The sequence below is a fragment of the Heteronotia binoei genome, chromosome 8, assembly GCF_032191835.1.
Source record: "Heteronotia binoei isolate CCM8104 ecotype False Entrance Well chromosome 8, APGP_CSIRO_Hbin_v1, whole genome shotgun sequence".
Lineage (NCBI taxonomy): Eukaryota > Metazoa > Chordata > Lepidosauria > Squamata > Gekkonidae > Heteronotia > Heteronotia binoei.
This window is the reverse complement of record NC_083230.1, coordinates 99,258,417-99,284,078: the sequence shown is the minus strand read 5'-3', so window position 1 is coordinate 99,284,078 and position 25,662 is coordinate 99,258,417. Positions and strand designations below refer to the sequence as shown.

The following is a 25,662-nucleotide window of genomic DNA, read 5'->3' as shown; positions in this document are numbered from 1 at the left end:
TAAACCTCTGACGAGCAGCAAAGCTTCAAAACCCATGAGGCTGCATTGTGTCGACAGAGACTATATGAACAATACACTTTGATGAAAGAGCAAAATGTCAGCAACTACCTGCGTTAGTGGATCAGTTCAAAGAGTTTAAGGATTTCCACAACTATTTGGGTATATTGTGGAGTTCTAAGCTTTGCCAAGTTCATTTTGGCACACAGTGGATGTTCTATGGCGTTTGAAAATATTGGTCCAGTTCAAGCTCTACATCTTTATTATTGTTTAAAGGACCTTGTCTTTTCCACTTTGGTGATTTTGTAAATATACACCCTAGTTTTGTAATCCATGGCCTTTCTGTTTTGTGATTGGTTTATGCAACTGTATATTCTTTCACTGTGGATGTATAAAATAACAGACAACTGGATATTAGAGTACTAATGTTTAAAAATATATAAAAATACAAAATTCTTTTGATAAAAAAGCTTAAGGTTCGGTATTAAAACATTTACTCTTAAAAATTATATAGCATATAGCTTAGGCTATTAGATTAGACTCGCCTGGAGATTGGCAACCCTACCTATGCATGGCCAATTTTGGACACAGGCCAGAATGAAACTAGCTCTCACAAGGTTGCATTTCTTTATAAGGATTTACGTGGTTTGCCTGGCACTACAGTTTCCTTAAACAAATCTTCTCTTGAAGTTTTCTCAGTAACTTGTATTAGTTTTTCATTCAAACACTTCTCTGAAATATCTGTGCATTGCTGTAACCTAGCATTAAAATTTCATGAATCGGTTTTGTAAAATTCTGTGGCAGGAAAACACAGAGGGGCATTATTAGGCAGGTGCAAGGTAATCAACTGATAGTGGAGAAAGGGGCAAAGCAAAGCAAGTATAATTAGATAAATTCAGACACTGTAATTAAAATCTGGCCTGTACTTAACAGTCAAATAAGATGGTTTCAGTCTTCAGGGCCCATAATGCGTCTGACAAATATAAACAAAGGCAGAATTCCTCTTGGCTCATGTAAATTGAAAGCTCCAGTGTCTGAAATAAGGCTTAGGTTCTTTCCTGGCACAGATGTTGTGTATAACAGTTGCTAGCTCTTCTGAACAAATTTGGTTTCTGGTTGGAATTGTGCTATAAAGCAAAACGGTGATTACTTTTGTTCATGGGGTCATAACACTGCCTTGCACATGGTAATCAAAACCAAAACAAAACAAAAACCCAGTAGACATTCCTAGATCAGAACCTAATTAACTGCTGGGTGTGTGCTTTTGTTTCCTAATTTACTTCTTTTTTCAAAAACCCAAAATGAAAACCAACCTTTAGGATGAGGAATGAAGAAGAAAGAGGAAACAAAGAACAAATGAATACCATTCTTTTGTTTGTTGCCTTGTTCTGTAATGTCCATCTTTCCCCCCCTACTTCTGTCTTCTCTGCACCTTCCCTTACGGTGTGGTGGGCTGGGGTTCCTAGCTCTGGTGCTATCACCAGGAAGGTCAAAATGCCAGCCTCCAGGTGGGACCTGGGAACCCGTGAGAATTACAGCTGATCACCAGACAACAGAGATCATTCCCCCTGGAGAAAATGGATGCTTTGGGGGGTGGAGGGGACTCTATAGCATTGTGCTCCACTGAAGTCCTTGTCCTCCCCAAGCTCCTCTCCCAAATCTCCAGGAGTTTCCCAACCTGGAGCTGGCAACCCTCCCCCCATTAGTGGCCAGGAAGGACTCAGCAACCCCACAGGAAGGTGATGGATGGGCGAGAGAAGATCTTCTTTGTTCTCTTGCCACTTCAGACTCCCCCTCTCAGACACAACATGTTTGAGGCAATTTCACCTTTTTGCATACAATAAGATGTAATCCTCGGCGGGCCTGCCTAATATCAAACTGGCTCTTTGAGGACTATGTGCCCCAGGGCATACTGAGGTCAAATGCCTCAGAAATGGCATCCAAGAGAGAGACAGAAGATGAAGAGATTCTCCCAGCTGTTCATTAACTGGTTGACTGGCAACCTTCCTGCTTGTCCAGCCACGGCGTGGCATGGTGCAGCAGCTGAACCCAGGAAGAAGTGTGAGAGAAGGGAAGCTGAGGACAACAGAGGAGATGGAGGTGTTTCATTTTAAAACAAAGTAGAATAAATTGCAGAGACAAAAATGGGCAAAATTTCTGAAAACGAAATATTGAAACCTCAGACACAATTAGCCTCTCTCAATTTCTGAAAACGAAATATTGAAACCTCAGACACAATTAGCCTCTCTCTCTCAGCTTGAGTCTGTGCAGCCTTTTAGCATTCCTCACCTGATGAGACTGATAATATGAAGTTCTCACAGCAGGTCGCGAAACAAAGTCCGTTTCAACTGTATCTAGATTGTACACATATTCTGGAACACTAGCGGTACGGTGCAGGCTCCCTGTACAAAGGGGACAAAAACCATAATTATAGCCAGGTTTTAATTAGATGAAGGAGAAATGTTCAAACTGTTGATCTGCAGAATAGGGAGAGCAGGCATTTAAGGTAACCCTGCCACTGGCATCATCAAGTTTCTGTAGAAGCAAAGCTTTTGGATCAATATAGCACAAGGATTGCAAAAACTTTCACTTTTAAGGGGAACTGGGGGGGGGGGATAACAAAAGTCACATGCCAAGAAGAGAACACTTTTGGGTAGGGTTGCCAGCTCTGGATTGGGAAATACCAATTTTGGGGGTGGAGCCAGGGGGGGGGGTTGGGGAGGAACCTCAGCAGGGTAGAGTGCCAGGGGTTTTTTTTTGTAGCAGGAAGTCCTTTGTATATTAGGCACACACCCCTGATGTAGCCAATCCTCCTGGAGCTTACAGTAGACCCTGTACTAAGAGCTCTGTAAGCTCCACGAGGATTGGCTACATCAGGGGTGTGTGGCGTAATATGCAAAGAACTTCCTGCTACAAAAAAAGCCCTGTAGAGTGCCATAGAGTCCACCCTCCAAAGTAGCCACTTGCTACTAACATAAATTCAAGAAAGCCCTTTCCAAACCACTGGTAAGTTTTGGAACCATTTTTTCTGTTACAAAGTACCTAGCTATAGAGCAAAGAGACAAATGTAAGGACACCAGAAGAAGATATTCAGAAGGAGAATTTAGAAAGAAAAAATATACAAACCATGTTGCTCAATTTTTGTTTTCAGTGTTATTAAAAAGGTAAAGGTAGTCACCTGTGCAAGCACCAGTTGTTTTCGACTCTGGGGTGATGTTGTTTTCACAACATTTTCACGGCAGACTTTTTACGGGGTGGTTTGCCATTGCCTTCCCCAGTCATCTACACTTTCCCTCCAGCAAGCTGGGTACTCATTTTACTGACCTCGGAAGGATGGAAGGCTGAGTCAACCTGGAGCTGGCTACCTGAACCAGCTTCCGCTGGGATCGAACTCAAGTCATGAGCAGAGGGCTCCAACTGCAGTACTGCAGCTTTACCACTCTGCGTCACGGGGCTCTTCTTCAGTGTTATTAGCTCATATATTAGACAAGAGGGGGATCTAGAAGGGCTCAAAGGGGAGGGGAAATCTCACTCCTCTGGTCCCCATTTCCCCCTCTGTTACTTTAGCTTCACTTCCCCAGAACCCCCCCCCCCCTTTTCTCAGGTTCTTCTTCCCACCCACTTCCTCTTTTCTTCTCCATCTTGCTTGCCCTCAAAACTTTCCCCCATATCTATTTCCTCCTGTCCTACTGGCTCTTTAGAGTGTCCTCCCACACCACTAGTTCTCTTCCAGCTTCCTCCCATCCCATTTATCTTCTCTCTTCTGTACTGCTGGTGCTTTCACACACATTAAATAATGCACTTTCAATCTACTTTCAATGCACTTGGCATCTGGATTTTACTGTGTAAAACAGCAAAATCTACTTGCAAACACTCGCTGTAGTGGATTGAAATGGCATTATTTAGCATGACTTACTGGGTTAGCAAGGCAACCCCAACCCTTCATGATGCCCTGTGAGATCTCGCAACGTATTCCAATCAGAGTTTGGCTGTGATGGAACTCCGTGTGCAGATATCATGGCTCATTCTGAACAGTAAATCATGGGGCCTCAAGTAGTGTTGCCAGATCCCCCAGAAGACTGGTAGGGGTGGGGGGTAGGGTTGCCAGATCAAGGTTGGGAAACTTCTGGAGATTTCGGGATGGAGCCTGGGAGGACAGGGACAGGGTGACGTCACATCACGTCGTTTTCACGGCAGACTTTTTACGAGGTGGTTTGCCATTGCCTTCTCCAGTAATCTACACTACCCCCCCCCCAGCAAGCTGGGTACTCATTTTACCGACCTCGGAAGGATGGAAGGCTGAGTCAACCTTGGGCCGGCTACCTGAACCAGCTTTCGCTGGGTTAGAACTCAGGTCGTGAGCAGAGAGTTCAGATCACAGTACTGCAGTACTGCTGCTTTACCACTCTGCGCAACCAACAAAGAGCTACGCGGATAATGGAGCAGGGAAACAAGGTAAAAACCTCCGCAAAAACCAGCCTCAAAAATTATACACAGATCATACACTTCACTGATATTCCAAATATTACAAAATCATTACAAATCATCTGTATAACAATAAGAGTCCATAAGGAACATTTACCCTCACCCAAAGTCACTCAGAAACAAATGCCCAGAATTTCTCAATAGCTGGGTGTAGGCAGAAATTCCAATGGTGAAGTCTTGCATTCACTTCTACAAGCTTCCAAGAAAAATCTTTCTCATTCAATTGCTTATGCTTGTAATAGTTTCTATTTGGTATGGTCAATTTCCTGAAATTGACCATACCATACCAAATAAAAGCTATTACATGCAATTAACCATACCAAATAGAAGCTATTACAAGCATCAGCATTTGAATGTGATAAAGATTTTTCTTGGAAGCTCATAGAAGCGAATGCGAAACATCAGATAAAGTACTGGTGCATTGCATATTACTATCTGTGCCTTGCTGTACAGAGGAGGAATTCTACGGAGCGTTGTTCTCCGTGAAAGACTGTTCTATTGAAATACATACTCTTAGGAGCTTGGCTCAAGAGACCCAGTTTGGTGTAGTGGTTAAGTGTGTGGACTCTTATCTGGGAGAACCGAGTTTGATTCCCCACTCCTCTGCTTGCACCTGCTGGAATGGCCTTGGGTTACCCACAGCTATCACAGGACTTGTCCTTGAAAGGACAGCTGCTGTGAGAACTCTCTCAGCCCCACCCACCTCACAGGGTGTCTGTTGTGGGGGCAGAAGACATAGGAGATTGTAAGCCGCTCTGAGTCTCTGATTCAGGGAGAAGAGCAGGGTATAAATCTGCAATTCTTCTTCTTCCATGCAAGACTTCACCATTGGAATTTCTGCCTACACCCAGCTATTGAGAAATACTGGACATTTATTTGTTTCTGAGTGACTGTGGGTAAATATTCCTTATGGACTCTTATTGTTATATGGATGATTGTAATGATTTTGTAATTTTTGGGTTATCAATGAAGTATATGATCTGTGTATAATTTTTGAGGTTGGTTTTCGCGGAAGTTTTTACCTTGTTTCCCTGCCCCACCTGGAGATGGGCAATCCTAGCCAATGAAAGAAGGGGAGTCAGTGTGGTGTAACAGTTAAGAACAACGGATTCTAATTGGGAAAACCGGGTTTGATTCTCCACTCCTCCTCCACATGCAACCAGCTGGGTGACCTTGGGATAGTCAAAGTTCTCTCAGAACGCTCTCAGCCCTACCTGCCTCACAAGGTAACTGTTGTGGAAAGGGAAAGACAATTGCAAGCCACTTCAAGACTCTTTAAGGTAGAGAAAAGTGGTGTATAAAAACCAACTACTCTACTTTCTCCCAGGCTGGACTCCCAATGTGACACACCCTCTCTGTTCTTTGTTTTGGTAAGAACAAAGGAAATGATAAACAATTTTTTTTCCAATTTTTTTCCATTTTTATTAGAAAGGTGAGTAATAGTAAAAGCTGCAATTCTGAGAACAGTGAGCTGCACAAAAATCCTAGAGGAAGCAGCAGGGTGTTCACTTAGATGTGTGCACCAGAATGCAAGATTATGCTAACCACAGCTGAGCTTTCTAAATTGCAGAAATTGTTCAGGTAGGAGTCCAATTTCCCACATTAATATAGCTGGAACAGTTGGGCTCTGCTTGCCTTGATAAACTACCACTTATCTCTCCATACCTTAGCAGCTGATTCTCCCTTCTCCTTTCCCAGGCTTTCATCTTTCAGGAAGAAATCAAAGCAAACAATACTTTGCTAATCCTGCCCAACCCTGTTAAGAGGATGCCCACTTGAAAAGTCACCAACCATCAAATTCTATAGATTAGGGGACACAGCATGTGGAGGAAGCTGGTGGTTAACCCAACTGCTGATCCATACTTGGAAAGTTAACTCTATCAAATAGGGAGAGGCATGGAGCACATTTTTTAAAACCACAGATGTTCTCAGAAGGTCAAGTTTTTAGAGCTGTTGTTTTATCTCCTTGGTTACAATCTGATTTCAGTTCTAATTTAAAAATTCTCCCAGGCTGTCTTTGGTTCCCTTTGATTAAAATGGATTATTTGTCTATGTAATAATGGATTCGAGAAGTGTATGAAACCCCTAAGCTGGGAGCAGCTGCCCTTGATAAAAGCAAAAGGGTTCAAGAGGTTACTTGGTTAAGAGGCGATTTAACAAAGTGGTTGTAATTTTCCTCGTTATTACTTATTCGGGGGGGGGGGGGTTACCGGTTGTGCAATTTTACAGACAGCAACAGCTTGTTAGATCAGTCCAGCTGTAATACATAGATTCAGGTGGGTAGCCGTGTTGGTTTGAAGCAGCAGAACAAAGTTACAGTGCAGTGGCACTTTTAAGACCAAATGTTTGAGTGTTATTCAAGGTATGGAACTTCCCTGTGCATGCACACTTCCTCAGATATGATGAAATGGAAATTACCAGTCCATACACATAGGCAGAACGTGAGCAGTAAATTAACATGCAACATAATGAAGATGTTTAATTGATTCAAGAATAACAGTTTCTTGAGAAGCAACCACCTCCCCCCACCCCCACAGTAAATCAGCTGTGATTGTACTGTAGGGGGACTGCTCACAGCTCCAAAAGGATAACTGTATCAATCTACAGTAGCCAACAAACCAGAAGTCCAGGGGTACCTTAAAGCCTTAACATTTACTCCAGCACGAGCATTCATTAAAAAACCACTCACTTCCTCAGATGTAACAATTTACTGCTCGCTGGCCATGTGGAGTTTCAATCAGTAGTTCTGAACCAGTTCTGCAGTTCTGAATCAGCTTGCAAGAGCCATATTTTCCTAGATTTGGGACTATAAACTGGGCAGGTTGGAATTGCCCTGTCGGCTGCATCATTCTAACTGCAAAGTTGCATAAACCATCAAGATCAGCAGGAAAAGACGAACCTCATGACAGCAGTTCTAAGCCACATTCTTCTGTTACTGTAAAATGGAATTCCTCTTTGGCATTGTCATGACTCGGCTGATAGTATTAAACAAAGATAAAAGAGCTACTTGGCTGCTGTCCGTGATCCACTTTGGAAAGTACCTGGAATAGCTGTTTGGCCTAGAAGGTGCCTGAAAGAGTGTACACCCAATCAAAAAGGGGAACAGGAGTTTGGTTTTGAGTTGGAAAAGCCTACAAAGGGATTTCTGGAGCAAGACCCTGCTGTGGAAGGCAGTACTGTTGCTGCTGGAACTCTAATGATATGTGCCTACCTGCTTGCATCTTGTCCTACAATACATGCTCAAACATAGAGGTGGTGCATCCCAGTAGGCCAGGTAGGCAGTCGCCTAGAGGGTCACTGGGCTATAGGAGCGGCCAGCAGGCAACCCCTCCCTACACACGCCCTGCTGCCCCCCTGCGACTGCCATGCTCTCCCTTGCCACCTGCTTCTCTGTCATCCTCTTCTGCCTCACAGCCTACCAGGACCGCTGTGGGCGGGTGGGCAGCGGCAGGGAAGGGAAGGGGCACCAGGGGTGGTGGGGCAGGCTTGGAGGCATTCAGAGCCTGCCCTCCCTTGTCATGGAAGGTTTCCGCAGCAAAGGAGGACAAGCTCCGAACACCTCTGAGAACATGCGCCACCCTGCCGACCCCACTCAGGCTTCCTGGGTCTGTGCTTCCAGTGGGGCTGGGTGGGGGGAAGGTGCAAAACCCTCTGGTGCTGGCCCTACTCAATTAGTACTTTCTAAAAGCAAACTGACTACATCCGTAACCTCCTTGGAAGGAAACTGGCTACCTGGACTCACTGCTTGGGCAAGGTAAGAGCAAAACAGGATATGGGCGTATCCACTGCTCAATATGTCCACTTAGGCCCAACAGCTTCCAAGCTTGACATTTCCCCTTTCTCTTCTGGCCATGCCTCTACTAGACAATATATGGACTTGGGGGACTCCTTTTCCCAGAAGAAAGATGATTAACGTCACCCAAATCCTCCTGCTCCCTTCCCTCTTTCCTTTCCAGAGGAGGCATTCTGTTATCTCCATCAAAACATCAGAGAGCCCCTCTTCCCAAGTTACTGGTTGTGGACTGAGAACTCGGATATTCTTGACATCTTCTCAGGGCATCCCTGCAACCTACAGGCTCTCAGAGAGCCAGTTTGGTGTAGTGGTTAAGTATGCGGACTCTTATCTGGGAGAACCCGGTTTGATTCCCCACTCCTCCACTTGCACCTGCTAGCATGGCCTTGGGTCAGCCATAGCTCTGGCAGAGGTTGTCCTTGAAAGGGCAGCTGCTGTGGGAGCCCTCTCCAGCCCCACCCACCTCACAGGGTGTCTGTTGTGGGGGAGGAAGGTAAAGGAGATTGTGAGCCGCTCTGAGACTCTTTGGAGTGGAGGGCGGGATATAAATCCAATATCTTCTTCTTCTTCTTCCCTCCACTCACGTACCAGATGCCATTAAGACAGCTATTTTCTATTAGTACTAATACTATTCCCTGACATGGATGACCCAGTCTTGGAAGCTAAACTGGGCTGGCTCTGGTTAGTACTTGAATGGGAGGCCACCAAGGAAGTCCAGGGTCACAATGCAGCAGCAGGCAACAGCAAGCCACCTCTGTTTGTCTCTTGCCTTGAAAACCCCACGAGTTGTCAAAAGTCAACTGACAGCAGTTCCCACCACCACTAGTACTATTCTATGCTTTATTCCCTGACCCACAATGAAAGCAGGGACAAAGAAATTAGGATTAGATATTCATGCATTCTGATAAAATTTCACTGTGTGTGCTGATGAGAGGAGTCTTGACTTTCAAAAGCTCACATACCCAAAATTCTTGTTGGTCTCTGAGGTAGGGATGCCAGCCTCCAGGTGGGACCTGGGAATCCCTTGAAATTACAGACTACAGAGATCAGTTCCCCTGGAGAAAATGGATGCTTTGGAGGGAGGATTCTATGGCCTGGTCCTCATCCTCCCCAGGCTCCATCCCAAATCTCTGGAAGTTTCCCAGCCTGTATCTGGCAAACCTAACCCCCATCCCCTGCAGTAGGGTTGCCAGGTGGGACCATTGAATTGGTGGGGGGACTGAGGGGCCATTAAGTGGGCACTGATGTCACATGATGTGCTGATGTCCCCGGAAGTGACATCATTGTGTTGGTGATGTCAGGGGGTGACACTCTGGATTTTGGGCAAAACTCTATGGTAAAATCAACCCCCAAACCACAGAGTTTTGCCAAAACCCCAGAGCGTTGTCATGTGAAGTCCCCAATGCGATGACATAATTCCTGAATGATGTCAGTGCTCAGGGATGCGACACAGTGATGCTACTGTTTACGGTGGAGTTTTCCCCACCAGCTGGGGATCCCCTGCCTAAAACTGGTGAATGGCAACCCTACCCCCTGCCTATGACTGGAAAAGGGACCTGGCACCCCTACTCTGAGGTGCTACCGGTCTTGAATCTAGCTGTTGTACTGGAGACCAACGCTCTGAAACTATCTTCCAAGAAATGATAGTAAATCAAAGCATGGAGGTAGGACAACAGAGCAGACAAACATTATACTATTAATTTACTTTTGCTATAACTTTTGCTTTTGCTATACCAAATTTACTTTTGCTATAACTTCTTTAAAACTGGCATCTCCTGATGAGTTTGTAGGGAAATAAAAATCTCACAATGGACGTAAGCAGGGCTTTTTTTTGAGCAGAAATGCACAGGAACACAGTTCCGGCTGGCTTGGTGTCAGGGGGTGTGGCCTAATATGCAGATAAGCTTTTGCTGGGCCTTTTCTACTAAAAAGCCCTGTGTGAAACAATGGTGCCACCAGGGGGTGTGGTCTAATATGCAAATGAATTTCTGCTGGATTTTTTTCTACAAAATGAGTCCTGGACATAAGCAACTCAGGTCTAGCAAAACCTCTCTCATATAGTGGGCAAATAAGCGGAGGGGTTGCAAGACTTCTGATTTGATCTAACAGCCCTGGTTTCACAGTATTTACTTTGGTAAGCTTAGCTTGCAAAAGGGGTGAGCTGCTGAATAAACTATTCTGCTGAGTAAACCATTCTGCCTCCCACCTAGCAAGACAATTCTCAGACAACTGCCTTTCATTGGTTAGCCAACATTCAGGAAATTTCAAAGGAGGAGGAACTGATCAGCACAAAGGCAGAACTGGGGAGATAGATTTCAAAGTGAAAATATCAGTTTTAAAGACCAGGGACTCCTATTCAAAGTCAGGGAGCCCTAAGGTGCAAATACCACAATGTAGTGTACTGAGCTTGCCCAAATAAATGGCAACACATGACACACAATCTTCCATTGTAAAAGGATCTGGAGGAAATTAACACAAGGAGTTGGGCATTAATCTTTAGATTGTGAAGGATACATTTATCCATTCTTCACTAAATCCAATCATTACATTTTCAAATGGACAAATCCCTGATTTCCTTTCAGTCATAAATGGCTGGGAAAAGCTCTTAAACAGCCCTTATTATCTTAACCTGCTCTGATCTGCATAGCCCAGATTAGCGCTATCTCATCAGATCTCAGAGCCGGCCCTGGGCAGTATATGGAAGAGGGGCCACCAAGGAAGTGCAGGGTCACTACATAGAGGCAGGCAATGACAAACCACCTCTGAACGTCTCTTAACTTGAAAACCCTACAGGGTTACCATAGGTTGGCTGCGACTTGATGGCAACTCTCCCCCCACAATAAACCAAAAAGTTATCCTATCACTTTAAGTTTTGCATCACAGATGACATTCCTTCCTATGCTACTTCTACAGTCCTATACAGAAGAAACTATTTCTTTCTTAAATTCTGTGCGTCCCTCATAACCTGCTCCAATTTATTTAGAGGTATTGCTTAGCAAGAATCACATCTATTTTACTACAGTGTCTCTAATGAACATAGTATAGCCCAAGGGTGGCCAAACTTGCTTAACATAGGAGCCACATAGAATAAATGTCAGATGTTTGAGAGCTGCAAGACTGGAAGGGAGGGAGGGAGGATGGAAGGAAGAAAGGAAGGAAGGAGAGCAAACTGGAAGGAAAGGTGGAAAGAAAGCTGGAAGGAAAGCAAATAGATGGGAAGGGAGGGGGAGGTGAAAAGAAAGCAACTTTAAATGCATTATCCAAGCTGCCAGTTGGTTTGACTAGGAGCAGTGCTTTGAAGAGACAAATGTTTTCTCCAAGCCAGCCAACTGGGTGGTGGGGGCGTCGAGAGCCACACAGGATGTGTGAACAAGTCACATGTGACTCTCGAGCCACAGTTTAGCCACCCCTGGTATAGCTCAAGGGTGATAAGTAGGTGGCTACAAACCAGATCTGGTACTCAGTGAGCCTGCCAAATGTCCCCAAAACAACAAGATGTGAAGAGCGTATTCTATAGTACAGGGGTCTCCAACTTGCAGCTCATGAGCTACAGATAGCTCACCAGCTGCTGCAGGTCAGAACCCCCACCCCAGACCCACAAAAAGACTGAAAAGATCAGCTGTAGGCTTTATTTTTTAAAAGCTTTTTTTGCATGGATTTTTCCTCTGAGCTGCTTAGGTGATAGTTTCATTTCTGGTGTGCTTTCCAGTCCGTATTCTGGTTCTAGAACGTGGTAACAGTCATGGGGAGTAAGCCTTTTCCTTTATTCCTCCACAACAACAAGGGCTAAATACTTTGTTTAACAAATGACAGCTAGGAACTCAGAGAACCCAGATACAGACTGTTTTATTGTTATAGCAACATACCAACATTCAGTCACTGAACAGAAAGCTCCCTCCCTCAGGCAGGGGGAAGAAATGACTATAGTACGGACAGGGAAAATGGCTACTATGGGGGTGAGTACATGAAAATTGACACACACACACCGGCCATCCATACTTTGCTATTTTCAGCAAAGCAGGTTTGGAAAAAAAATCAGAAAAAAGCTGGGGAACACCCAGATGGTGCATGAATGTACCATGATGCTGTGGGGAAGTGTGTGTGTGGGGGAATCCTCTTTCTAATTTGGGGCATATAATCCATATAGAAAGGGCCAAAGATTCCGAGCTTTCTAGGAACCTAGAGAGCCAGTTTGGTGTAGTGGTTAAGTGTGCAGACTCTTATCTGGGAGAACTGGGTTTGATTCCCCACTCCCCCACTTGCAGCTGCTGAAATGGCCTTGGGTCAGCCATGGCTCTAGCAGAGGTTGTCCTTGCAAGGGCAGCTGTTGTGAGAGCCCTCTCAGCCCCACCCACCTCACAGGGTGTCTGTTGTGGGGGAGGAAGGTAAAGGAGATTGTGAGCCGCTTTGAGACTCTTTGGAGTCAAGGGCAGGATATAAAGCCAATATCTTTTTCTTCATCTTTTTTATTTATATACATAGAGTAATAATGCATGATCTACATACCTTAGATCTATTAGGAAAGGAAAGGTACCCTATGCAAGCACCAGTCGTTTCCGACTCTGGGGTGATGTTGCTTTCACAACGTTTTCACGGCAGACTTTTTATAAGGTGGTTTGCCATTGCCTTCCCCAGTCATCTACACTTTCTCCCCAACAAGCTGGGTACTCATTTTACCAACCTCGGAAGGATGGAAGGCTGAGTCAACCTTGAGCCAGCTACCTGAAAACCCAGCTTCTGCCGGGGATCGAACTCAGGCCGTGAGCAGAGCTTAGGACTAGCAATATAGTACTAAAGACACTTTCCTGAAATTAAGCCCCATTAAACAATGTGGGACACACTTCTGAGCAGATCTGCTTAGGATCACTCCCCAAGTTTAACTATTAACATGAGGCATTGCTTCCAAGAGCTATCATGCCCCTCCCCCCATAAAGAGTCCCCCTGAGCCCCTTCTCACACCATCTGGACCCAAAATGTAGAGTAAGGGTTACACTGTTGGACTAGAGTCTGAAAGACCTAGGTTTGAATCCCTCTTTATTCATTGAATCCTGCTGGTTGACCTTGGGAAAGTCACATCCTCTTGGCTTAACCTACCTTGCAGGGTTGTCATGAGAGTAAATGGAGGAGAGAAAACACTGTAATCTGCTTTGGGTCCCCAATGGAGTGATAGGCAGGGCATAAATAAATAAACATAGATGCTCATCAAATGAAAATAAGGCACATATTGCACCAGACGAGCACCATGCCTCCAATAATGTCCTCCTAGTTACCCTCTCTCACTGGGCCCTCGCTTTTACTTCACTAAGAAAAGAAACAGACATGCAGTTTACAGTAAGCCTTTTATACACCCACAAAGCCAGGTAGAGGAGGAACTTGACAGGTGCAAAGTCCGTATTTGCCTAAGGGACTCACTGAACACGACAATTCAGTTCCAGATAGAAAAGTGCTGTATGTAGTCCAGGATTTACAGTCCCATTGTGACGATGGCATTGTGATGATCCATTTCACTAGGTATACACACTGTCTACCACTGTGTGTGGCTTCTTGAGACACGTGCACAAAAAACCCCACACATGTCACATCATGCGTGACAATGCACAGAATTTCCTGCAAGGAAGTGTCCTTTCAGAGAGCTCCCAATGAGGATTCAGCTCCTGAAAACTGCCTTTGCATTCTTGCTTTAAGGATGCTATATTCTCCAAACTGCAGGCATCTCAGAAATGCAAAACACCCCCCAATACCAGAACAATTCAGTCAGCTAGAAGTGAAATTTTTTTAAAAAACTCAAAACTCAAACCCCTTCTGTAGCATCATCACACCTTTGCCCCCCTAGTCAACTGCAAATATTTCTCACCATATTTACTCCAGTGCAGGAATAGAGATATTTTGCCGCCATGCAATTTTTTAAAAAGTAGACATTGGAGTACAATATTTTCTTCTTGACCTGGATAGCCCAGGCTAGCCTGACCTCATCAGATCTTGGAAGTTAAGCAGGGTCAGCTGTAAACAGTATTTGTATGAGAAACCTTCAAGGAACACCAGGACTGCTACACAGAGGCAGGCCATAGCCAACCAGTTCTGAAGGTCTCTTGCCTTAAAATCCCTATGGGATCCATACATGTTGGAAGTGGCTTGACAGTGAAAACAAGCATTTATTTGGGGGATTCCTGTTACATTCACAGTCACCTTCCTTTAGAGTAAATATGGTAAGTGAGAAAAATGCGGGAGCATTCTCTTTTCTTGGTGTTTTTTGGTAGGTGTGTTGTATAGGCATTGTTCCAGCCTGCCCTTCCATCTCATTGGTCAGCTGCAGATAAAGGGCTTTTTGCAGTGATCTTTGCCAAGCTATCAGCAAATAGACAGCACCATTTTCAGTAAAACTGAAGCCACTGTCTAACAACATCCAGGAACTCTCTCTTTTTTTCAAACTGAAAATCATTCCCTGAAACTTGGGATAGGCTGCTCTCTGGACTATTTTTGCAAAGCAAGCACCTATTTCCTCAGAAGCAGGGTGATGCATACATGCAAATCCAGTGGAACATTTCCGAAAAGCATTAATGATTCTTTATTCAACTGAGGGCCTCCCCCGGCCCCACAACCTCCACCAAACCAACAGTTTAGCTGTCAGGAATCCAAATAAAATTCACAGCCATTATTTGTTGAGAAACCATCCATCTCTGAAAAAACTGCACAGCATGCCCCACACTATGTGAGCACAATCCCTGCCAAAGAACGTACTCATCACAAAAGGAGCCAATATATAATCTTTAGTGAGTGTTACGTGTCAGAACAACCTTCCCAACTGACTGTAACAGAGTGAAAACCATGCACCAAATCCAGTACAGCAGTTTCTAACTTCCAGCAGATTAAGGAAAATTCAAGGTGTATTCTTAGAGAGTCAACTGTTACACAGGAACTATCCCTTGGAGTCTCCCAATTTCACTGATTATAGCACGCAGCACCACACAGATTCCCCCCCCCCAAGCATTTTGGTTTGGGGGGGAAGGCTAAAGTCCCCCTCGGCCTGTGCTATGGTCCTGAACCAAATCCAGCCCCACAGCACTTAGAAGAAGACTGCAGATTTATACCCCACCCTTCTCTCTGAATCAGAAAGAGTGGTTTACAATCTCCTATATCTTCTCTTTCAAGGAGAACTCCTGCGATAGCTATGGCTAACCCAAGGCCATTCCAGCAGCTGTAAGTGTAGGAGTGGGGAATCAAACCTGGTTCTCCCAGATAAGAGTCCGCACACTTAACCACTACACCAAACTGCCTCTCTCTTAGGAATGGTAGTCTCAGATGCTACATGATCCACAACTCAATTTGTGTCACATGCACCATCCAGCTGAGCCCATGGACTGCACACACACACACTTGTACCAACGCTGCTTAGCTTCTGAGATCCCACAAGATCAGGCTACACTACACCATTCCACATTCTTATAGGCAGCATATGCCTAAAGAAATAGTGACAAAGAAACCATTTTGTCCATCCTGTGGCAAAGATGGACCACCCACTCATCAGTTCAACACAGAACAACCTGGGCAATCACATTTCAGAAGAAGAAGACTGCAGATTTATACCCCGCCCTTCTCTCTGAATCAGAGACTCAGAGCGGTTTACAATCTCCTATACCTTTCCTCCCCACAACAGACACCCTGTGAACTGGGTGAAGCTGAGAGGGCTCTCACAGCAGCTGCCCTTTCAAGGACAGCTCCTGCAATAGCTATGGCTAACCCAAGGCCATTCCAGCAGCTGGAAGTGGAGAAGTGGGGAATCAAACCCGGTTCTCCCAGATAAGAGTCCGTGCACTTAACCACTACACCAAACTAGCTCTGAGATGGAAGTAAGATAGACAAGACTGTACCAAGATATGATACACAGCACTATGAAACCTGTGATCCCCAGTGTGGTGCCTGCCCAAGTGAGTTTAACAGCACCCATTTGCTTCTTCTCCAAAGCAGAACAAGGCCTCAGGTAGGGTTGCCAGCCCCCAGGTGGGGCCTGGAGATGTCCTGACTGCAGAGATCAGTTCCTCTGCAGAAAATGGTTACTTTGGAGGGCGGATTCTCTAGAATTATAGCCCATTAAGGTCCCTTCCCTCTCCAAAACCTGCCCTCCCAAGGATTCATCTCAAAACTCCAGGGCTTTCTCAACCACGTTGGCAACCCTACCACACCGCCCTCCATCTCAATGGAGCAGAAGAATCCCGGAGGCACCACTGTTGCCGCACCCACTCGAAAAGCCCTACTGCATTGTAAGGGGGCCCTTGGCCTAAACCCTCCCAAAATTTTTGGATTGGCCCCAGTACCCAATGGCAGCCATTACGTGGGGTACCCACTCCCTGTTGTCGAAATTCCAGAAGTGCCTTAACAATATTTTGGGATTCTTGATCTAGACACTGTACATTATTTTACTTTCACAACCAGGGGTCATTTTGTAGAAAAAGAGGTGCCACAGCTCATTAGCACAACTCATTTGCATAACTCATTTGCATATGTCACACACCCCTGACATCACCGGAAGGTGGACTAAATTGTATCATCTCAGTATCTACCTTACAATGCTTCTTGAACTGTAATTGTCATAATAAAACCTTACCCCCATCATCTCCTACGTGGCCACAGCAGCATGAGGAAGATTTCCACCAGTCTGCTTCATATGTTTTGGTTATTTTCCCATTTTTTGAGGGAAAAATATTAGAAAGTTTGTCAAATCTTAGAGGTCAGCAAAATTCTTCCAGGGGGTTTGAACAATGGAGCCCAGAAGCGAATATTTGTGTGTTTGTGTGTGTGTGTGCATGCGTGAGGGGGTTAAGAAAGAAAGAGCACAATAAAATTTAGAGGTTCCAGAGCTCCGCTCCTGTGAGCTCCTGCCCAAAATGAGGCCTGCTCACAACATTTCCAGGCAAAATTCGCCACATCTAAATAAGTCCTGATCAGTTTTAATCCACTCAAGAATGACCACGGATGATGGAATTATGACCTAGACAAACAGGCAATGGGATAGAAGGCGGCATATCCATTTAAGGAAGGTGCCTTGGAGGCAAAAAGTAAATGCATTAAGATCTCTATCAATGTCAAGGGACAGCCTATGTCATTCAGACACAGAATTCCTGAGGAGAGGATTCAGCTCCAAGTCATCAGCCTGGGGTGGGGGACGGTACTGTATCTAGGAACAAACATGTACAAACAGCCCACAGCAAAAACTTCAATAGAACAGCCAGATTTAAGAAGCTGAATTCAAACGGCTCGATAGGCAAAAGAATACAAATCATCAGTGGATCGTTGGTGAATTAAACAGAAATAGGAAAGGGCTTTTCTTGTACACAACCAAAGAGTCCACAAGCAACAAACAAACAAAACCAGGAACCAGTTTTACTGCTAAGCTCTGGGTCAACACTCTTCTTTATTTTTCACATAAGCAGCACACAAACCATGGCCTGGACATTGTGACATGGGAATCAGGTTGCCTGATATGCTTAAGGGCTGGTTACCACATCCATACAAGGGGAAGCCATGGAACTTTCCCATGCGGCTGCCTGGCCATGCCAGACTGCAGGTAAAGTGCTGAAGAAGTAATTACTTCTTACAACTGTGTTGCTCCTTCTTGGGGCTGGGCAAAGGTGTGAGGATTAGACAAGCTGCTGTTGTCTTCAAATGGCCTCAGCATCTCTCCCCTCCCCCCCACCCCTTGTTAAATCTGCATGGAAGAGACTCCAGGGAAACAGCAACCACACCAGACTCCCCTATTTTGAAAAGTAACTTTGCTCCGATGTTGCTCTGTTCTGTCTGACTGTATTTTCCAAAAGCAGTATATAATAAGAGAAATGTAAAAGTCGATCAATGTAGTAAAAAAAAAATTGAATTCAGTGGCACCTTTAAGACCAACAAAGTTTTATTTGAAGGATAAGCTTTTGTGGGCACGCACACTTCAGAAAGTGAAACAGAGCTTCCTCAACCATTACACCCAGGAAGTGTGCGTGCACACGAAAGCTTATACCTTTAATAAAACTTTGCAGGTCTTAAAGGTGCCACTGGACTCAAACTTAGTTCTACTGCTTCTGACCAACATGGCTGCCCATCTGGATCTAACAAACAGTGCAGGCTTTTAGTAATTTTAAAATCAGACTACAGATCAGCAGTGAGAGCTAGCAATGAAATGGTGAATCTGCACGGGATTTGAATCCAGGACTCTCAGATTCTACTCCCACATTTTAACCTGTGTGTACCGCACAGGCTATCTTTGCAAAGATAAAATCAGAGAGGACTCCCGCCCCCATGAAAAGAAACACGACCATTTGATAGAGGAAGTCACACAGACAGAATAAAGCTAATGGCAGAGAAGTGCTTGGGAGTGGAGGGAAAAGAAAAACGGGTCCCTACCCTAAACGCAAGAAAACACTCTTATTCAATGTTCCCTCTAAGCTGCAGAGTCTTGTGAGCAAAAATTTTATTTTGTGAGCTACTGGCCTTAAAATTGTGAGCTACTGCAGAAATTAGTGTGGTCTGGGGTCATCCTTCCTGAGCTAAGACAAAAATGTGTGAGCTGGAGGCTAAAAATCTGTGCGTGAGCTCACGCTAACTCAGCTTAGAGGGAACACAACACTGTTCTTATCCCGAAAAAACTGGCCGCAAATACCTTTGCGGGAGGGAAGGCACCACAGGGGGCAGCCTGACTTCTTCAGGTCTGGGAAGCTAAGCAGGGTCGGTACTTGGAAGAGAGACCACCAAGGAAGACCCAGGGGAGGAAGGCACTGGCAAGCCGCCTCTGCTTCCCGCTTGCCTTGAAAGCCCCTGGCTTGGGCCGCACGAGAAATCCCCGGGGACTCGACGGCCCTTGGCAGCCAAACAAGGGCGAACTCTTCAGTCCCGCTGATTTCAGCGGGCGGCGGGGGGGGGGGGGGGGGGGGGGACAGGCAGTGGCGTTCTAACGCGATGCGCTCCGGGGGGAAAGTCTGGCTGAGTTCCGCGGGACCTGAAACTGAGCTTTAGGGGACCCACCGAAGAGGAGTTGCGGCTTCCCAGTATCACCCCGCCGCAACGGGACTGAAAAACGCTTCTCTCCGTTGCGCGCCTATTCACCAGCCCTTCCCGTGCGCAAGCAGGAGAGGCGGATCTCAAGCCGGGCCTTTCCTGCTACCTGTTCCGAAGGGTGGGGAGAAGAAACCCAAAGCGGATCCCGGTTGGGGGAGGCGAGAGGCCAGCGGTCGGTCCGGCGAAGGGGCGCCCTCCGCTCGCCCCACTCACTCACCGTTGGCCACTGAGCTCCTGCTCTTGCGGGCGAGGGTCTGCTGGACCTGTCGCTGGATGCGGAGCGACTTCAGCGCCTCCGCCCGCCCGCCCGTCAGCGTGGAGGGCAAAGCCAGGCTGGAGCTGTCCAGCTCGCCCAGGATCTGCTGGCCCAGCACGGTGCGGATGTAGCCGCCTTCCGAGGCGCCCAGCGTGGCGGCTGCCATGGCGGGCCGAAGAGCGAGCGAAGCGGCCGCCTGGTGCGCACCGTCTGGCTGCCCTGCCCTGCCCTGCCCAGCCTGGCTGCCCTGCGCCGCGCCGCGCCTCCGGCAGGGGGTGGCAACAGCGCCGCCCGCCAAACCTCGCCCCCGGGCCGACCTCGCCAGCCTCCTACCTCCGGCCGCCCCGGCCACGCCCTCGCCGCCGGGATCCAGCCCGCCCCAGGCCCGAAGGCGCGGCGGCTCCGCCCTCGCAGTTCTTTACCTGCAGGCCCGGGCAGAAGGAAGCCAAAGCCAGGCACTTTTAGGCGGCTGTTTCAGCGCCCCTTGGGGGGACAGAAAGGCAGGGAGGTAGGCTTTGGATTTCGGAGTGGGAAGGAGACCACGGGGCTGAACGTGCTCCAGGCCTAGGCTTCGTTATATTAAATCATTCCAATATTAAATTATTTCTGTTTCCCATGACCATGCGCCATTCACAGTCATACGGTTTAAAAACACGATCCCCCCCCCCCCTCGTAATATTCTAAATTTCAAAGAAAGAGGACTCCATTCGAGGAGAGGAATTGTCATGAACTCCTTAACTGAGGTAGATTCACGTGTGGGCAGCTCTGTTGGTCGGAAGCGGCTGAACAAAGTCTGAGTTCAGCGGCACTTTTAAGACTGAACGCAATTTAATTCTGGGTATAAGCTTCGGTGTGAGTGTAGACTGTAGACTTCTTCAGTTATCTGATGAAGTGTGGGTGCAGCAAAAGCTTATATTTTGAATAAAGCTTTGTTGGTCTTAAAGGTGCCACTGGACTCAAACTTCCTTTACAGAGACTATTTGAAGAAGAAGAAGATATTGGATTTATATCCTGCCCTCCACTCCAAAGAGTCTCAGAGCGGCTCACAATCTCCTTTACCTTCCTCCCCCACAACAAACACCCTGTGAGGTGGGTGGGGCTGGAAAGGGCTCTCACAGCAGCTGCCCTTTCAAGGACAACCTCTGCCAGAGCTATGGCTGACCCAAGGCCATTCAGCAGCTGCAAGTGGAGGAGTGGGGAATCAAACCCGGTTCTCCCAGATAAGAGTCCGCACACTTAACCACTACACCAAACTGGCTCTCCACATTTGAGTAACTATCCATTTTTGTATGAAAGGAAATACCACCCCCCCCCCCCCACACACACTTCTCCTGAAAAAGGTAAAGGTAATGCCCTGTGCTAGCACCAGTCATTTTCCGACTCTGGGGTGACATCACATCACGACATTTTCATGGCAGACTTTTCACGGGGTGGTTTGCCATTGCCTTCCCCAGTCATCTACACTTCCCCCCCAGCAAGCTGGGTACTCATTTTACTGACCTGGGAAGGATGGGAGGCTGAGTCAACCTCAAGCTGGCTACCTGAACCAAGCTTCCACCGGGATCGAACAGGTTGTGAGCAGAGAGCTCAGACTGCAGTACTGCAGCTTTACCACTCTGCGCCACAGGGCTCTTCACTTCTTACAATTTAGCTTAACACTGATTCCTCACTAGCAGTCGCTCTGCCCCCGGCTTCTGCTCCTGCCCACCCCCCACCCCCGGCTCAAGCAGTTTCCCACCAGTTGCTGCATGGGCGCATTTTGATTTATGGCTCCTTCCAATTTCCCTCACAGCTTCTGGATCTCCAAAAAACAAGAGGAAGCCGCAAGGGAAATTGAAGGGAGTTGTTGTAGGTCAAAATGCGCTGGCACAGCAACTGGTGAGGAACTGCAGAAAGCAGAAGCCCGGGAATGGAGCAACTGCTATTGAGGAATAGATCGTAGTGTGTGACTGGCTCACAGTCACAAAGTGTGCTTCCAAGCTAAGGGGTCTCCAAGCTGGTCTCCCTAATGACTACACCACTCCCATATTGGATACTCAGTGTCTTGCCCTTGCTGGGAAATCCCAGAGGGTCTGACAGTCTGAAGGGGGCATTTCCGCTCTGGGAAATTGTGTGTGTGTGGGGGCTTTAGCTCCTTGCTCCTGTAGTTGATGCTCCTGGTTCTATGGAACTCCTGGCAACAACACCTGGAGACTTTGGGGGTGGAGGCTGGGGACAGGGTTTGGGGAGAGGAGGGACCTCAGTGGAGTAAGATGCCATAGAGTCCACCTTCTAAAGCAGCCATTTTCTCCAGGGGGATCCCTGTAACCTGGAAAGCAGTTCCAATTCCAGAAGATCTCTGGCCACCACCTGGAGACAGGCAATCCTGACATTAGCCCTGCTATTGAGCACATTCCGACCTTTCCCCCCGCCCCCCCTCCCGGTTGTTTAGAAAGAGATTGAGGCTGCTGCTGGTCTGGAATGAAACATTTCCTGATCTCAAACTCCTTCCCCTAATCTCTGTCTTTTGCCTGCAGCTCAAGACATTTTTCACCTGTTCTGCACTTGACAGGTTGTAGAAAAGTGGCGCTGGAACAGGTTGCCGGGGCTCAATATTGCTTAGCCCCAGGTAGGCACCCCCCCGCCCCGCTCTTGCTTTCACCAGTAGGGAATAGTCCTTGCTCATTAATCCAAAACAAATATTGGGTTTCTGTGCTCAGTAAGGAAAAGAAAACGTAAAGCGTCCATAAAAACAGGGAAAAGGCAGACCATTCATGGTTTTATCTTGGGATGGCCAAACCTGTTTAATGTAAGATACACAGAGACTAAACGTCAGATGCTTGAGAGCCGCAAGACATAAACATCAGATGTTTGAGAACCACAGGAAGGAAGGAAGGAAGGAAGGAAGGAAGGAAGGAAGGAAGGAAGGAAGGAAGGAAGGAAGGAAGGAAGGAAGGAAGGAAGGAAGATGGGGAGGGAGAGGAAGGAAAGAAGGAAAATAGATGGGGAGGAAGAGGTTGAAAGAAAGCAACTTTAGCTTTAAGTTTATTCTCCAAGCTGCCAGCTGGCTTGGCAAAGTGATAGAAATGTCTTCTCCAAGCCGCCTGGCCAGGTGATGGGGGCTTTGAGAGCCACATGTGACTCCGGAGCTGCAGTTTGGCCTCCCCTGGTTTTATCCCTCTCCCTTGATTTTTAGCCTGGTCCAGCAATTAAAGGGTGAAATCCTGTGCAGAGCAACTGCAGTCTACCTGCATCAGTGTCAGTGGGCTTCTTCTGGAGTAACTCTGCCTGCAGAGGCTTGCAGTGTTAAATGAAAATGGATCTGATTTGAGTGAACTTCTGCATGAACACAGGAATAGGTGTGTTTGGCATGGGGTGCGTGGATCTGTACGGTCTGTGCAATTCCATCTTTATTACATGTTGGTGCTTAGTTGCCCTGCATCTTGTGGGAGAATGGTGATTGGCTGCTCTCTAGAACTCCCCCCCCCTCTTCTGCTTGCTAGCACTGCTCATCTTCAAGGCCTCGGTCGTTTCTTTCCCCCACTGGATGCCAGGTGCAAGATGGCTTGTATCATCCAAGGGTTTGGGATAGCTTAATTAATGCATTTTTTTTTTTTTACTGGTAGCCAGCATTTCGAGCAGGGGTATTGAACTCATTTGTTATGAGAGCTGGATCTGACATAAATGAGACCTTGTTGGGCTGAGCCATTTTGGGCCGGGCTGTATGTGTACCTATTTAGGATTAGGTAGCAGAGATATAAACTTTATAAAGGACACAGACAAATGCAATTAAAGATTTTGTTAAAAAAACTTAAAATAAAACATGCTTAAAACGTTAGCACTCATTGGTCTTAAAGATGCTTGCTTTGTATCTCTCCCATGGAATCTGGGGAACTGGGCAAAGGAAGGTCAATGGAAGGAAGAGAGGCTTGGCTCAGTAGCTCTGCTGTGCAATTGAGAGAGCCTGGCAAAGCAAGCTGTCCCTCTCCCTTTCCCCCCCCAAGGGAGGAGCCTCAGCCAATGGAGAAAAAAGAGACTTTGCTCTGTCGCTCCTGTGCGACTGAGCAAACCTTCAAAGCAAGCTTCTACACAGAAGGAAGCAAGAGAGAGGGAGAAAGAAGCAGATGACAAGCCAGTTGTTTGGGGCCTAATAGGAGCCCTCTGAGGACCTGATTCAGCCCCTGGGCTGCATGTTTCACACCCCTGATTTACAGTATAAGATATGTAGTTTTAGGTGTGCCTGTGGTCTTGGATTCTGGCAAGCTTTGCTGTGTGTGTGTGTGTGTGCACTCAAGGCCCAGCTGACTGGAATTTAGCCTGCATTTTCTATAAAGTTGATGCTTTGTTAAAAATCTCCTTTTAAACAAACATATCTCCTTTAAACAAAGTGTTATAGCACTTTAATGTCAATTTAATATGTGTTTTAAATGATGTTTTAAATGATGGTTTAACTAAATGTACTATTATGTATTATGGTTTTTTGTATATCGTACTTATGTGTTGTAAGCCGCCCTGAGCCTGCTATGCAGGGAGGGCGGGATATAAATAAAAAGTTATTATTATTAAACTTGGATCTTGTGTATTGTTTCCATGGGATTTCTTTGAACATGGAACAGGATATAGCAGGTAAAATATGCTATCATTGTCCAACCACCCCTTTCCAAATAGAATTGGGAAGCAGATTAAAACATCAAGTTTGCAATTGGAGTGCACACCCCTTCATTTAGTTTTTCCTTAACTCTTTCTCTCTCCAAGAAACTGTGTACTTTGACCCCATGTTTGTACATTTCTCCCCCTGCTGGCCTGGAATTAGGCCACTAGGAGTTAACACCCGGCAGTGCTGGGGGCGGGGACAGGTATGCTATTTCAATTCTGAGTGATAGCAAGCCAGTGAGCTGAGGTGGCTGAAGGTGAAGCTCCTTGGGAGTGGGAGGGACAGGGTTAGCAGATTTCCTGCCTACTGGAGGAGTGCCTGCTAGACTCTGCAGTTAGATTCAGGCAGGAAGCCGTGTTGGCCTGAAGCAATAGAATGAAGTCAGCCTTACAGTGGCACCTGTAAGACCAACAAAGTTTAATTCTGGGGTATAAACTTCTGTGTGCATGCATGTTTCATCAGATATCTGATGAAGTGTGCATGCACATGAAATCTTATAAAGGTAAAGGTAGTCCCCTGTGCAAACACCAGTCGTTTCCAACTCTGGGTGATGTCGCATCACGACATTTTCAAAGCGGACTTTTTTACGGGGTGGTTTGCCATTGCCTTCCCCAGTCATCAACACTTTCCCCCCAGCTAGCTGGGTACTCATTTTCCTGATCTTGGAAGGCTGAGTCAACCTTGAGCCAGCTACCTGAACCCACCTTCTGCTGGGAATGAACTCAGGTTGTGAGCAGAACTTGGACTGCAGTATTGCAGCTTACCACTCTGCACCACGGGGCTCTTCCAATAAAAGCTTATATCCAGAATTAAACTCTGTTGGTGTTGCAGATGCCAGGTGCCAATGTACTCAGCCTTTGTTCTATACTCTGCAATGTTTGTTGTCTTTAGAGGTAAAGGTAGCCCCCTGTGCAAGCACCGAGTTATTACCAATCCATAGGGTGATGCCACATCATGTCCTTTTACGGTTTGCGATTGCCTTCCCCAGTCATCTATGCTTTACCCACAGCAAGGCTCATTTTACTAACCTTGGAGGGATGGAAGGCTGAGTCAACCTTGAGCCGGCTACCTGAACCCAGCTTCCGCTGGGATCAAACTCAGGTTGTGAGCAGAGCTTGGATTGCAGTGCTGCAGCTTACCACTCTGCACCTCAGGGCTCCTCATTGTCTTTACAAATATACAAAGAAAAACACACCCCGTGTTTCCAATAAGTTTGTCTTTGAAAGAAACTGAACTTTATACTATTTCACTGCTCGAGAAAGTGAGGAGCCACCTAATAATAATTCTAGCAAGTTATGCTGTGTGCTTGTGATTTTTTTTTGTTTATTTTAGCAAACAATGTTAAAAGAAGTTGAGCTGGGGAAAAATAATATACGGTAATTTAGGGCAAAGAAAACAAGATGTGGAAAAATTGTTTGCATAAGCAAAGATCAGATAGTCGTATTACACTTCTTTGCTGAT

General features: G+C 46.3%; 1 protein-coding gene across 1 annotated transcript in view; it reads right to left on the bottom strand.

The window, feature by feature from the left end:
• PKP2 (plakophilin 2) overlaps positions 1 to 19,774 on the bottom strand; it is an 82,291-nt gene extending 62,517 nt beyond the window's left edge. Inside the window, exons 1-2 of the mRNA XM_060245696.1 lie at positions 19,530 to 19,774; positions 2,287 to 2,399 (exon numbers count right to left, since the gene is read on the bottom strand). Coding sequence (XP_060101679.1) covers positions 2,287 to 2,399; positions 19,530 to 19,734 — 318 coding nt within the window. The 5' untranslated portion in view covers positions 19,735 to 19,774. The remainder of the gene's footprint in view (positions 1 to 2,286; positions 2,400 to 19,529) is intronic.
• Between the last annotated feature and the right edge of the window lie 5,888 nt (positions 19,775 to 25,662).